This window comes from Saccopteryx bilineata, chromosome 12 (assembly GCF_036850765.1).
Source record: "Saccopteryx bilineata isolate mSacBil1 chromosome 12, mSacBil1_pri_phased_curated, whole genome shotgun sequence".
In the NCBI taxonomy this organism is placed as follows: Eukaryota; Metazoa; Chordata; class Mammalia; order Chiroptera; family Emballonuridae; genus Saccopteryx; species Saccopteryx bilineata.
Window position 1 is genome coordinate 4,715,606 of NC_089501.1, and position 15,991 is coordinate 4,731,596.

The following is a 15,991-nucleotide window of genomic DNA, read 5'->3' on the forward strand; positions in this document are numbered from 1 at the left end:
GACATTGCCTGCCTGGTGAATCAGGAACAAGACTCCTAGGCTGCACTGCAGGGTGCAGAGCTGGGTAGGTGGTCCCTCCTGATTAACTATGAACCCAGGAGTCAGGAAGGGCCTTCAAAACCATCAAGTCCAACTTCCCATCCGCCTCCTGAATCTCCTATAATGTCCCAGGCAAGGCATCGTTTCGCTCAGGCTTTGGTGATGGGCTTCTAATATAAATTTTAAAAAGACCACATATAAAGCTGTTGAAAAAAATCAGCAAAATAACTAAAGATATATAGGACTAAGAAGCTTTTAATAATGTTTTCCTGCCAATATTTATGTTATCTATCAATTTAATATAATAATTGAGACATTTAAAATTATTTATAGTTAAAAAATTCAGTGAGGATAATGTTAGTTCTGATTTCTTGCATTCTTTGATTAAGTCAGGGTTTGTCAGACCATTTTAATTTTAACCTTTGTATTAAAAAATCTTACAAAAAATATATCAGCCTATATTAACCTTTTTTTTTGGAGTACAAACATATACAGTGTAAATGTAACTATATATATTCAGAAGGGGAGAAAATATCTAGCATCCTGGGGGGTGGACAGAAAAATACCAGTATGTCAACAGTGATTATATATAGTGGTAGTATTATGAGTGATTTTAAAACTTTTTTTAATTTTCTAAACCTGCTTTAAATAGAAAAGACTACTGTTTTTAATATTAGAAAAATACCGCAGTAAAGGAGCCAACTTTGTGCCCGGGACTCTGACGCTGGGAATCTGAGTGAATAACTTAGCCCCGCCCTCGGTTCTGGCTCTGTAGCAGGAGAGACAGACGGTGAACACATGCAGTGCCCGAGTGAGCCCAGAGCTCTGTGGGGAGAAAATCAACCAGACGAAAGAAAACGGACAGTGTTGGGGGGAGGGGTGCTGTTTTATGTGAGGTAGTCTACATTCCTTGCATATAATTTAATTTTTTATAATGTTTTCATGTCTCAAAGTCACAATTTTGCACTTATCAAAAGAGAAGGTATTGGAATTTGCTTTGAATGTACACTGACCTTATAGCAGACCAGGAAATTGTGGGTTATGTATTGTTTTCTTTAATGAAAACTCTGGTACCATTTTTCCCCCTTTGCCACTTTTCACTAAAAATGTAAGACTTGGGTGACGGGGTTGAGGTTAGTTGTATTCATTCGTTTGTTCAACAGGCTTTATTAAGTAATATAAGACATGCTACATACCATCATAGCAAGAGTAATAAATCATGATTTTGACCTCAAAGACTCACAATATAGTAGAAGATTGTTGACTGATTAAAATATATTCCCAAATATTAAGGACATTCTATTTTACATTGATATCGATTTTTTTGTATTTTTCTTTTTTAGTTTATGGATGCTTATACAATATTTTTTAAACACCTAACCATTAAAAATGTTTACAAGTTCTGGTTTCCATTTTTCCTTCTGAGAACAGAAGGAATCTCCTTTCCACACTATGTCTAGTTTCTGAGGCTTCCTCCAAGGGCTTCTCAGACTGGGATGTGCACAGGACCCCTGGGGTACTGGTTACAGTGCAGATTCTGATGGATGGGGCCTGGGAGTCTGCATTTCTAATACAGGTGATGCCAAGATGAGTTGACATGACCTGTTAGAGGAGCATCCTCCCCAGTTGCAAAATGGAAATGACAACAGCTAATATGCGAGTGGCTCTGAGATAACAGGTGAGGGACCCAGAGCAGGGGGCAGATGGAAGCTGCTCCATGGATAACGCTCCCTTCCCTCCGCCCCTCCACACGGGCTGACAGCGTTTATCACAGCATCTCCTCCAGTGAACAGTGCATGCCTGGTACACAGTAAGAGCTCAGTAATATTTGTGGATCAAGCACAGAATAAATCTTTAAAAAAATATGTCTGGCCCTGGCCGGTTGGCTCAGCGGTAGAGCGTCGGCCTAGTGTGCGGAGGACCCGGGTACGATTCCCGGCCAGGGCACATAGGAGAAGCGCCCATTTGCTTCTCCATCCCTCCGCCGCGCTTTCCCTCTCTGTCTCTCTCTTCCCCTCCCGCAGCCAAGGCTCCATTGGAGCAAAAGATGGCCCGGGCGCTGGGGATGGCTCTGTGGCCTCTGCCCCAGGCGCTAGAGTGGCTCTGGTCGCAACATGGCGACGCCCAGGATGGGCTGAGCATCGCCCCCTGGTGGGCAGAGCGTCGCCCCTGGTGGGCGTGCCGGGTGGATCCCGGTCGGGCGCATGCGGGAGTCTGTCTGACTGTCTCTCCCTGTTTCCAGCTTCAGAAAAATGAAAAAAAAAAAAAAAAAAAAAAAAAAAAAAAAAAAAAAAATATGTCTGACAAATTCCATGATCTTTTTTTAAGCTAACTGAAAGTTCATTCATAAATAATATTAAAGATCATTAGAAAGATACTTTTTAATGATAAAATAATGACCCATCTGCCATTCTTCTCACACAGATAAATTTATTTGTAAAGATGACCCTATTCCTACATATTTTACACTCTTACAATGAGGACACTTAATAATATTTCCATCTTATAATAGCTTATAAATCTTTCTTTTTAAACATAGTGCTCACAGTTATACTCTTTGTGACTGCTTAATATGACTAGAATTGATGATCTACAATGTATTAAATCATTACCTAATAGTGAATTTTTTAGGATATTAGACATTTAGGATTTTTCTTTTTCATTGTTGCTACTTTAGATAATACACAGCTAATTTAAACTATTTGATTCAGTTAGCCCTCCTACACCATTTTTTAAAAATGTATACTTCCTTGTTGCCCCTATTTTTACTTTACTTGAATATTTTTGTGTGATTTAGAAGGTAATTTTAAACTTTGAACATTACTTGTCACTATCTCAAAGCATTCCAGAACTTGCCTTAAAATAAATACATATTATCTAATGAGAAAATGACTTTTTTTTATACAAATGATAGAGAATCATACTTCCTCCCACCTTTCTTTTTCTGTCTTTCACCTTCCTGTGCTTTCCAAATATTAGTATACATCCTCCTTTACTTTTGTAATTTAAAGCAATTAGTCCATATAATTGAATTTATCAACATCATCCTACCTTTTTTCTTCATATACTCTTTGAAGTAATGTCACAAAAGAGCATGAGACTAATAAGTAAAAAAAGAAATGTTTATTATTAAAAGGTGCTTACTCTGGATATTATTTATATTTGACAGTTGGCAAATAGGTGGCCAGAACTTTTGAAAGTTCATTTCTTAAGAACTTCTCTTTATGTTTTAAAAATACTCTTACTGTACTTTTAAAATTAGATGTTTGTATTAAAAAGAAATTATGGCCTGTCTTTATTTTCCTCTGTAATAGAAGTGTGTTTTCTTTCTCCACAGCTTCAAGTAAGTAAAAAGAATCTTCTTAATGTCTGCAAACTTATATTTAAAATTAGCAGAAATGAAAAGAATGATTCTCTGATTCAAAATGACAGCATTCTGGGTGAGTATCATTTAGTGCTACCATCAACCAAGTATTGCACTTGAGTGCAAGGTTACAATTAATGATAGCAGGGATATTTTATTTTCTAGTATTAGGGAGACTTCCCATGATGCCTATTTTCACTCTGTGTTTCTCACATCCCATTTAATATATCCTTTGAAGCTTAGTAGGATAGTCTGCTATATATTTTAATGTTCAAAGTAACATTATGTGACTTTACGAAGTGTTCCCTATTTAAAAATTCATTTCCTGGTCTTGGGTCTACTATTAGGGAAAAAAAACACACTTAAAAGTACTTGACATAATTGAAATTCTGTCTTTTGATATAGTAGGAATTACTAAAACTTGAGAGACGTCTATAACTGTTGTAGAAATTTGACATCAAAATGTCTCAAATGTGTTTCAAATATTTAGATAAATTTTACTACCTAGTTAATAGGGTCTATCTCTTGATATGCCCTTAAATAATTAAGATGCTTAATAGTTACTTAAGTAGTGTTTTATCAGAACAGCGAGATAAGATGTCCTGCCACATAATCAATCAATCTATTAGCCAAATTAAGAAATTAGGAGTCTTTAATTAGCCAGCTACAGGAACCACATGGACCTAAGTTGTTTACCAATGTGGCCCGGAGCACAGTTTGGAGTTAGGTTTTATAGGGAGAATTACATACTGATTGAGGAATGGGGAGGGGAGAAAGCATAACTGTAAAACAAAGCAGTGAAACAAGCTTTCTTACAACGTTTTGCTATAGGGTTAATTCAGGGAGAAACATTCTGAGAACACCTCCTACTTTGCAAAGCTAGTCCAAGGCCACAGTCTGGGAAACCAGCCTCAAGGCCAATAGGGAGTAACTTACTTTCAGAAAAAGTAAGTTCTGCTAAAAGTCTTTTTGTTTTAGAGAAAGTAAGTTTGCCAAAAATCATTTATGTTATCACCTTTCTTTTCTACACTCAATAGAGGTCTTTTATGAAATAGCATTGCTGATCTCAAGAAAGGCAGCATGGAAAATACTTTGTGTCCTCATTTTACAACATAGGATAAATAGTCTCATCTGTTTTTCACCCCAGCAAACAGGGACAAGCCAGTACTGAAAAAAGTGTCAAACACTGAGTCAGCTCTTGAGATTGTATACTAAAAACAAAGAAAGATTCTGACAAATGTTCACATTGATATTAATGAAATAAATTGTGATATAGACATGATTTCCCTTATTAGAGTTGCTTGGATTACTCCAAAATCCTAATAATTGCATGTTTGGCGGCAGTTGTTCTTAAGGTGTTTTGCGAAAGGGTGGGAGTAATATTTTAAAATTTTCTTTCTATACTGATCGAGATTTTTTTAAAGGTTCTATCTTGATTAATTTCCCATTCATGCAGCAACTGGTTTATTCTTAATGATTTGTTGAAATGTGACCCTTAAATTGCTTTAATAATTATTCTATAATAATGCAAAATGTTAGTAACCAGAAATAAGGTTGATAAATATTAATAGGAGGCAAGGGATGACATTTAAAGAACACTTTCTTATTTATATATTATAATCCCATCCTTTTACTGCCTGTCATTAACTATTAAGAAGATTTAGCTAAAAGTAGGTTTTCCTCTTTATACCAATCAGTATTCCATAACAAGAAACGACTAGGTTCTGACTAACATTCTACAGATTGTGTTTGATGTTCACATACAAACACTTTAATATATCTCTCTACAGCTATTATAATCATACATACATTTGTAATAATCTGTCTTTTTGACAGAAACATTATTGGAGGTCCTGAGAAGCAAAGATCTACAAACTAACACGGAAGCCTTTTTATACTGTATGGGGGCTATCAAATTCATTTCTGGTAATCCAGGATTTCTCAATGAAATGATCAGCAAAGGTGCTGTGGAAATATTGATGAATTTGATAAAGCAAGTATATGAGACCACCAAGAAATGTAGTACATGTTTGCCTAATTTAGGCCACTTGTTAGTCCAAGTAAGTATTTTACTTGAAAAGCTGAGATGTGTAAAATTAGTTTTCATGGTACATGGTCGTGGTTACCTGTTAGGTGAATGTAAGAGGTGATGGGGAGGTTGGGGGCCAGGGGCAGCAGTCACTGCCCCACCTCCTCCTTGTGTGTGCCCATTTCCCCTGGAAAGGCAATTTCATGGCTTTTCGCAGAGCAGCTGTCCACGCAGCTTGCAGACAAATTTTCCCCTCCTAGCAGAGAAGGGGGGCCTGGAAGCATGGAAATGCAGCTCCTCTCTGCAAAACAATCGCGCGTTCTCATCAGAATTATAATGATATGGAGATTGTTCATGTTGGTGGGTAGTAAATGTCATGCTTCTTATATCTACAATAAAAAACAGAAAGTTAATGCTGTTGAATGAACAGTTGTTGAGGGGGTTGTAGGTGACATGCAGGCCTGAGACAACAGGAACGAAGGTAACAAAACTGAATACATTTACTACAACCAGGGCAGGAAGAAAAAAATGTGTTATGAGTTAGAGTTTTATTACTACTTTTGTGGCAGATTAAATTTCCTAGTTAAATTATTTTCATTGGAACTGCTTCAGCTCTCATGTTCTTATTTAGATGAGACTTTACTCTTTAATAGCATTTGTAGGTCAAATAATAGCCTCTTCAATGTAATAATTCACGAGATTTGAAATGTGCTTGTCAATTAATGAGGATTGATTAAGCACTCAGAGCACTTGAAGATTTTGGGAAAGTGGTAAAAATTAGATTTAAGCCCTGGTATAAAGGTGCTTAAAGTGTTTATGATGATTATTAATCTTGGCCTTGTGACCCATCTCCATTTTGAAAAAAATTGTGGAAACCTGTTTTGGTCATGAATAATTTAAAATTCTATTGGATATGCCATCTTTGGGCTAGAAAGACTCAGAAACATCATTTTCATGCTGCCAGTGTTATTGAGTCATTCAAATTTTCCCTTGATAAATCGTTATTTTGGTTATATAATTATATTTTTATTATGCAAAAACGTATAAGGAAGAGTATAAGAAAAAGCTTTTATTTTTCTTTCTGAGATAACACACCTCCAACATTTTAGTAACCATTCTTGCAAGCATTTTTATGCATATATATGCTTACATATATACAATTTTATATAATTCTTGCTTTTTATCATAGAATCTGTGATTTTTAGTTGTTTTTGCTTGTTTCTCATTATTATTTTCCCTCCTTGTTTCTCCTTGTGGTCTTCCCAGTGAGCCAGGTCTGTTCACACTGACATCTCAGGATCTTTTAGTACACTCATAGCTTTTCCAAAATAATGTGGGAGTGCATTTCTCTCCTCTCATTTAACAGTAGTGAAACCCCCTTGAGTCAACTCTATAGACTCATTTTATTCTTTTTAATGGCAGCATGATATTCTGTGATTAGGCTATGCTTCAGATAATCAACCCTTCTCCTGTTGAGATAGTTACCTTGTTCTTAGTTTTTATGCAATAGCTTCTGACATTCTTCTCTAGTTTTAAAAAGCTCTTTACAATCCATTTATGTATGTGTGTGTGTATAATCAAATAAATTATAAAATAAAATTGTAAGTTATAAATTTTAAAATATGCCCTGGCTGGTTGGCTCAGTAGTAGAGCATCGGCCCGGCATCTGGATGTCCCGGGTTTGATTCCCAGCCAGGGCACACAGGAGAAGGGCCATCTGCTTCTCCTCCTCTCCCGCTCTCCCTTCTCACTATCTCTCTCTTTTTCTCCTATAGCCATGGCTCAGTTGGAACAAGTTGGCCCCAGGCACTGAGGATGGCTCCATAACCTCACCTCAGGCTCTAAAATAGCTCGGTTGCCAAGCAACAGAGCAATAGCCCCAGATAGGTAGAGCATTGCCCTGTTGGGAGCTTTCCAGGTAGATCCCAGTAGGGACACATGCAGGAGTCTGTCTCTCTACCTCCCCACTTCTTACTTAAGAAAAAAATAAATTGTAAAAGATAAATTATATTTATATAATGAAATAAAAATATCTATATATTTAAATGCATTGAGAAGAGCTTTTTAAAACCAGACTCTCTCTATATATATATGTATTTGTATATAGCTATATAGTAAACTATATATCTAAAGCCATATATATAAAATAAACTATATGTCTATATGTATGTGTGTGTATATATATATAGAGAGAGAGAGAGAGAAAGAGAGAGAGAAAGATCTGTGGATGGATGGATAGATAGACAGATAGATAGCCTGGTTTTAAAAAGCTCTTTCCTTGCGGGGGACCCGGGTTCGATTCCCGCCCAGGGCACATAGGAGAAGCGCCCATTTGCTTCTCCACCCCCACCCCCTCCTTCCTCTCTGTCTCTCTCTTCCCCTCCCGCAGCCAAGGCTCCACTGGAGCAAAGATGACCCAGGCGCTGGGGATGGCTCCTTGGCCTCTGCCCCAGGCGCTAGAGTGGCTCTGGTCGCGGCAGAGCGACGCCCCGGAGGGGCAGAGCATCGCCCCTTGGTGGGCAGAGCTTCGCCCCTGGTGGGCGTGCCGGGGTGGATCCCGGTTGGGCGCATGCGGGAGTCTGTCTGACTGTCTCTCCCCGTTTCCAGCTTCAGAAAAATACAAAAAATAAAAAAAATAAAAAGCTCTTTCCAACCTATATTTTTATATATAAAATTATATATTTATAATGTATATGTATATAAATATATCAATTTATACTTTTATTTATTTATATGTAATAAAATATACTGCTATATAATATAAAATATAATCAGTTGATATGTAGGAGCATTGGGTGTTATTGTGACCAAAAATATATCAAGTCAAGAACAGGACCTTTGGTATGTAAGTGCAGTGTTTTTCTCCCCGTGTTTCTCTTTTCTTTCCTTTTTCTCTCACCTCAGCATCATTCACTGCAAACAGACTCACTAGGTCAGATGTCCCTTTCCTTTCCTGGCACCCATGTACCCCCTAGGATGTTGTGGGGCAGGCACTATAGTAAATTCCTCCTCACCGCTCACCAGCACTCCCCAAGCACTGATCGTTCCCCAAGCCTTCCTCTGTACCTGCTAAGGTCTGCTGCTTACATGTCCTGAGTCATCTCCCTGGAGCACAACCCGCACCCCACATGCTCATCCAGCCAGCAGGAGAAAGTGAAACCCGTGCTTCTGTCTGAAGGGTTCTGTGTGGGAGACATTCAGATGAGATTCAGAGGCTGCGGTGCTGGGTCTCGAATACCAGGCGGCAGAGTGTGGATTTTGAGCAACAGGGGGAAACTGGAGGTCGGCTTCTGGGGAGGAGAAAATGAGATCAGAGTGGCAGAAAGATGAATGTGCCCAAGATTCTCAAGTGATAAAAAACCAAAAGCTGAACGGTGATGGAAGAAGGATGTGTCAGTGCTGTAGACAGGTTAGAGAGTTAAGATCTCACACTTAGAAGCCCCAATTAAGAGACATTGCTGTAGTTATTAGATTTTAGACCGATTTTAATGGAGCTAAAGGAATGAGATCAAAGAATGGTGTGAAAAAAAGTCTCTCCACAGCATATTGGCTGATGTTGCTTAGGGGGGGAAATACTGAAGTGTGGTGATTTTGAAGGTTTTCTTTGTGTTTTTTCTTATATATCCACATACATATATGTTATCCCTGTGTGGCTCACATCAAAAGACATTGATACACAAGTGTTTGTGGAGTGGCTGCTCTGTGCCAGGTGTTCTGGGTGCTGAGTAAGATAATGAGGACAAGACGGCTGCCGGAGAGGCTCACCTTTTGGGGATGCTTTTGTCTAGATTCTAATGCCATATTCTTCTACCAAACCATGATATTTCCACATGTTCAGTGCTGCATTCAGTTCTGCCTGTCAGATACCTGATAGCATTTTGAGGCAGTTGAAATGGTAATTGCTGGTGCTCAGAGGAACTGAGGGGCCACCAACTACGACCCAAGTAGAAGCATTAATGCTTCCAGTCTGGCAAAACTGGAGACATGAGTGTGTCTGTAAAATATTAAGAGTGAAAATTAAACAGTGCATTTTCAAAAAATTCCAAAATTTTAGGAGAGCTCGCTCAAAAAAGAGAAGAAACACAGGCCAGGTAAAAAGCAAGGCCCCCTAAGCTCCAGTAGTGAATTGCATGACTCAAGGAGGTGACCCATGGAAACAGAGATTTGTCTTTATTGATCTAGAAAAGATTATCACGAGGTGTTAGAGTTCATATCTGACTTGTAAAGGCCAACAGTGAGAAGGCGTAACACTGGAGCTGAGGAAGATTGCTGAAGTCACCTCCATCAGACAGTCTCCACCCTGCCCCCTTTCTGAGGAGTAGAGCACAGTCTTCTATGTACATCATAATCACAGCCAACCCCAAATTCCCCTGGCACCTTGTTTGTCCTCTTGTCTCTTGAGAACATCATGTGTAAAGTTGCTATACTGTAATTGAAGAAAAATTTCAAGGTATTCACAGTTATAGTTGGGTAATTTATAGGTATATAATATACTATTAAAACTCATGTTGGCCCTGGCTGGTTAGCTCAGCGGTAGAGCATCGGCCTGGCGTGCGGGGGACCCAGGTTCGATTCCCAGCCAGGGCACATAAGAGGAGCGCCCATTTGTTTTTCCACCCTCCCCCCCCCCCCCCCGCCTCCTTCCTCTCTGTCTCTCTCTTCCCCTCCCGCAGCCAAGGCTCCATTGGAGCAAAGATGGCCTGGGCGCTGGGGATGGCTCTGTGGCCTCTGCCCCAGGCGCTAGAGTGGCTCTGGTCACGGCAGAGCGACGCCCCGGAGGGGCAGAGCATCGCCCCCTGGTGGGCAGAGCATCGCCCCTGGTGGGCGTGCCGGGTGGATCCCGGTCGGGTGCATGCGGGAGTCTGTCTGACTGTCTCTCCCCGTTTCCAGCTTCAGAAAAAAAAATACCTCATGTTGATTCCCCTGGCCAGGTAGCTCAGTTGATTAGAGCATCATCCTGATACACCAAAGTTGTGGGTTCGATCCCCAGTCAGGGTACATACAAGAAGTAATGAATGTACAACTAAATGGAACAACAAAATCAATTCTTCTCTCTCTTTCTCTTTTCTCTCAAATCAATCAATAAAAATTTTAAAAACCACCAAGATTGACTTGAATTTCTATATTTTTTATTACTCCTTTATATTTTCAATTGTTTTTTTGTTTGTTTGTTTATTTGTTTTTTACAGCCTGGCCCATTTGATTTGGAGTTCAGTCCTTAAAGAAATATATTCTTTCCCTTCCCAGATGCAACATTTTGAAGTTAAAACTGTTCTGTAGCACCCGGATATATGGTTTGCTTTTCCTCCCCTCACACCTGTTTCTCTCTCTGGTGTCTAAGCCTGCGGGCTTCTCCCTGGAGGGCCGTTCACACCTAAATCGTTCCAGTCCTTGCTCAGTACATCTCTGGGGTCACAATCTTCCATTCTGTAGACGGAAACGTATCAGAAAGGTCGGTCTTCTCACCCTTTGTCAATCCCTGTTCTGTTCTTTCACTTTGGCATGAGTCTGGGGACAAGAAAAGTGAATTGAACAAAGAAGGAAGACTCAGACATTTTGAGCCTGGATATTTTAGAAAGTGATAATACTATTGTTAAAAATTAGAGTTATACAAGGAACTGATTTGGTGAGAGAAGAGAAGGAAATAATGCAATTAGTCTTAAAGCAAAACTTTAATGTACCAGAACAGCCAAGTGGGACTGACCAGTAGTCCATTTGAAATATGAACTGATCCTTAACAGAGAAAGTAAAGCCAAAAAGACCAGATTTAGGGTCATCAACATGGAGGTGATAGTTGAAGTCAACAAAGACAATGAAATTACTTAAGGGGAGGGTATAGGAAGAGAATAGAGAAGGGATGGGGACAGATTCTGTGAAATGGACAAATTTGTGGAATAAGAAAGAATAAAGAAGTGACCAGAAAATTAAGAAAGGATGATGATATATGAGAGAGTAGAGGTTTCAAAAGCAAGGATTGGTCAGCTTTGGCAAATGTTGTGGAGGGCATGCAGGGGAGGAGGAATTCTGCTGCTTTTGTTTTTTTAATTTTTAAAAACTTCTTTCAATTATAGTTTATATTTAGTATTATTTTGTATCAGTCTCAGATATGAAGCATAATGGTTAGACAATCATATACTTTGTAAAGTGTCCTCCCTGATATTACCAGTACCCGCCTGGCATGTACAATTATTACAGTATTACTGGCTGTATTTCGTAGGCTGTAACTGCTTTGTAACTACCAATCTGTAGTTCTCAATCCCTTCACCCTGTTCACCCAGGCCCCCAACTCCCCTTCCCGCTGGCAACCATCATCAGTCTGTTCTTTATATCTGTTAGTCTGTAACTGTTTTGTTTGCTCATTTATATTGTTTTTTAGATTCCACATATACGTGAAATCACATATTTGTCTTTCTCTGATTAACTTATTTCAGTTAGCATAATATCTTCTAGGTCTAATCATGCTGTCACAAATGGTAAAGTTTCATTCTTTTTATGGCCAAGTAATATTCCATTGTATATATGTACCACATCTTCTTTATCCACTGATCTATTTATTGGTGAGCACTTAGGTTACTTCCAGAGCTTGGCTATTGTAAATAACATTGCAGTGAACACAGGTGTGCATATGTTCTTTCGAATTCATGTTTTGGGTTTCTTCAGATTTATACCCAGAAGTGAAATTGCTGGATCATGAGGCAGTTTCAATTTAAATTTTTTGAGGAGCCTTTTTACTGTTTTCCACAATGGCTGCACCAATCTGCATTCCCACCAACTGTGCATCAGTTTTCTCTTTCCTCCACATCCTCACCAACACTTGTCTTTTGTGGATTTATTGTTGAAAGCCATTCTGACAGGTGTGAGGTGGTATCTCATTGTGGTTTAATTTGTATTTATCACATGATTAGTGACATTGAGCATCTTTTCATATGTCTATTGGTGTATGTCCTCTTTGAAGAAGTGCCTATTCTGGTCCTTTGCCATTTTTTAAATTTCATTGTTTCTTTAGTGTTAAGTTGTAGAAGTTCTTTATAAAATCTGGACATTACATCCTTATCAGATATATAATTGGCAAATTTGTTCTCCAGTTCAGTGAGTTGTCTTTTTATTTTGTTATGGCTTCTTTTGCTGTGCAAAATCTTTTTAGTTTGATATAGTCCCATTTGTTTTTGTTTCCCTTGCCCAACAAGATATATTAAAAAATATATTACTAAGAGAAATGTTTGAGATTTTGCTGCCTATGTTTTCTTCTAGGACTTTTATGATATCAAGTCTTACATTTTCTTTAATCCATTTTGAGTTTATTCTTGCATATGGTATAAGTTGGTGGTCTTGTTTCTTTCTTTCTTTCTCTCTTTCTCTCTCTTTTTCTTTCTTTCTTTCTTTCTCCCTCCCTCCCTCCTTCCTTCCCTCCCTTCCTTCCTTCCTCTCTTTCTTTCTTTTGCACCTGTTCAATTTTCCCAACACTATTTATTGAATAGACTACCTTTACCCCATTGTATGTTATTACCTCCATTGTCAAATATTAATTGACCAAAAAGGCATGGGTTGATTTCAGGGCTTTCTATTCTGTTCCATTGATCTAAATGTTTCTATGCCAGTACCATGCTGTTCTGATTACTCTGTCCTCATAGTATAGTTTGATATCAGGTGGCATGAACCTTCCAATTTTGTTCTTCTTTCTCAAGATTGCTGTGGCTGTTTAGAGTCTTTTGTGATTCTATATAAATTTTTGGATTATTTGTTCTAGTTTTGTAAAATATATTTATTGGCATATTGATAAGAATTGCATTGAATCTATAGATAGCGTTGGGTATTAAGGACATTTTAACAGAGTTAATTCTTCCTCTTCATGAAGACAGTATATGCTTCCATTTATTTGTATCTTCTTTATTTTCTTTCTTCAGTATCTTATAATTTTCTGAGTATAAGTCTTTTACCTTCTTGGTTAAATTTATTCTAGGTATTTTATGTTTTGATGCAATTGTAAATGGGATTGTTTTCTTACTTTGCCTTTCTGATAGTTTTCTATTGTATAAAAATGCAACTGATTTCTAGAGATTTATTTTATATTTTGCTATTTTACTGAATTCATTTATCAGTTCCAGTAGTTTTTGGGTGAAATCTTTGGGTTCTCTCTATATAGCAGGAGTCGGGAACCTATGACTTGTGAGCCAGATATGGCTATTTTGATGGCTGCATCTGGCTCACAGACAAAACTTTAATTAAAAAAATAATAACATTAAAAATATAAAACATTCTCCTGTATTACAATCCATTCATTACCTACCACTCATGTTCATGGTTGCGGGTGGCTGGGGCCAATCACAGCTACGGGACAACAGCAAATTTTTATTGGATAATGCGTAATGTACATGGGTCATTGTGAGATCAGGAAGTAAACTTCCCTCCTTTTAATCAAGTAGTCAGCTAGCTAATTGCAGAAACCCTTTTGATGAAGAAGATGGCTAAAAGAAAAAAAGATGAGTATCGTACTTTTCAGCAGGAATGGACAGAGGAATTCGCCTTTGTGGAGAGAGCAGGTTCTGCAATGTGTCTAATATGCAATGATAAAATTGCATCGATGAAACGGTCAAATATAAAGCGGCACTTTGACACACACCTTAATACATTTGCATCAAAATATCTAGCGGAGGACAGCAGGAAGAAAGCATGTCAAGAGCTACTGTGCAGAGTGCAAGCTAGTCAGCAGCAACTCCATGTTTGGACCAAACAAGATGACTGGAATTCGGCTAGCTTTGCTGATGCTTTAGCAATTGTGAGAAACGGAAAGCCATTCACAGATGGGGAGTATGCCAAAACATTCATGCTTGATGTTGCCAGTGAACTTTTTGACAACTTTTCAGATAAAGACAAGATAATCAAATGAATAAAAGACATGCCTCTATCAGCGAGAACTGTTCACGATCATACCATCATGATGGCAAATCAAATTGAGGCAACACAAGTGAAGGACATAAAGAAAGCAACATTCTTTTCTCTCGCTTTGGATGAGTCAACAGACGTAAGCCATTTATCCCAGTTCAGCGTGATTGCAAAGTATGCTGTCGGTGACACACTACGTAAGGAAAGTCTTGCTCTTTTGCCTATGAAAGAGACAACAAGGGGGGATAATTTATTCAAGTCTTTCACTGAGTTCGCTAAAGAAAAAATCTACCAATGGATAAACATTTCGGTGTGTACTGATGGTGCTCCGTGCATGGTAGGGAAAAACAGAGGATTTGTAGCGCTTCTTCATGAACATGAAAAGAGACCCATCCTAAGTTTTCACTGCATTCTACATCAGGAGGTGCTTTGTGCTCAGGTGTGTGGCGAGCAGCTTGGTGAGGTGATGTCACTGGTCATTCAGGTGGTCAACTTTATTGTTGCCCGAGCTTTAAATGATCACCAGTTTAAAACACTGCTGGATGAAGTTGGGAATATTATCCTGGTCTGCTTCTGCACAGTAATGTGTGTTGGTTGTCAAGAGGGAAGGCACTCAGCCATTTCGTGGCTTGTCTGAGCGAAATCCGGACTTTTCTTGAAATGAAAAATGTCGAGCATCCTGAGTTAGCTAACACTGAGTGGCTCCTGAAGTTCTACTATCTCATGGACATGACTGAACATGTGAACCAGCTCAATGTGAAAATGCAAGGCGTTGGAAATACAGTCTTATCCCTTCAACAAAGCAGTGTTTGTATTTGAAAACAAGCTGGAACTCTTCATTGATGACATTGAAACAGGTAGTTTATTACACTTTGAAAACCTGGGAGAGTTTAAAGATGCATGCATAGCAAGTGACCCTGCTCAACATCTTGATCTCCAGCAGCTAGCAGGTTTCACATCTAATCTCCTGCAGTCATTCAAAGCGTGCTTTGGAGAATTTTGTGAGTGCACTCGTTTTTTTAAGTTCATCACCCATCCACATGAGTGTGCAGTGGACAGCGCCGACCTGAGTTACATCCCTGGTGTCTCCATCAGAGATTTTGAGCTACAAGCTGCTGACCTGAAGGCCTCAGACACGTGGGTGAATAAGTTCAAGTCACCTGAATGAAGATTTGGAAAGACTTGCATGACAGCAAGCAGAGTTGGCGAGCAAACACAAGTGGGGAGAAATGAAAAAACTTCAACTTGTGGACCAGCTGATTGTCAAAACTTGGAACGCGCTTCCCGACACATACCACACACTGCAGCATGTGAGTATTGCTGTATTGACAATGTTTGGCTCTACATATGCATGTGAGAAGTCCTTCTCACATATAAAGAACATTAAGACCAACCTACAATCACGTTTAACGGATGGAAGTCTCAACACCCACATGAAGCTTAACCTCACCACGTATCAACCAGACTACAAAGCCATCAGCAAAATCATGCAGCACCAGAAGTCGCATTAATGGTAAGAAGTACTTTATTCATCATTGGTTAGCAACAGCATAACAATGTTATTAAAAAGAATTCAGAGACTTATTGTACTTTAAAAGTGTTGGTCGTACATAAAATGCACACATTTACTTGTATTTAGTGTTCAACATATTGTATGGCTCTCACAGAATTACATT

General features: G+C 38.7%; 1 protein-coding gene across 3 annotated transcripts in view; it reads left to right on the top strand.

Moving 5' to 3' along the window:
* Positions 1-15,991, top strand: part of ARMC2 (armadillo repeat containing 2) — a 139,243-nt gene that overhangs the window by 58,884 nt on the left and 64,368 nt on the right. For all 3 annotated transcript variants that reach the window (XM_066247950.1, XM_066247951.1, XM_066247952.1), the window contains 2 exons: positions 3,377-3,479; positions 5,240-5,463. In XM_066247950.1, the coding sequence (XP_066104047.1) occupies positions 3,377-3,479; positions 5,240-5,463 (327 nt within the window). The remainder of the gene's footprint in view (positions 1-3,376; positions 3,480-5,239; positions 5,464-15,991) is intronic.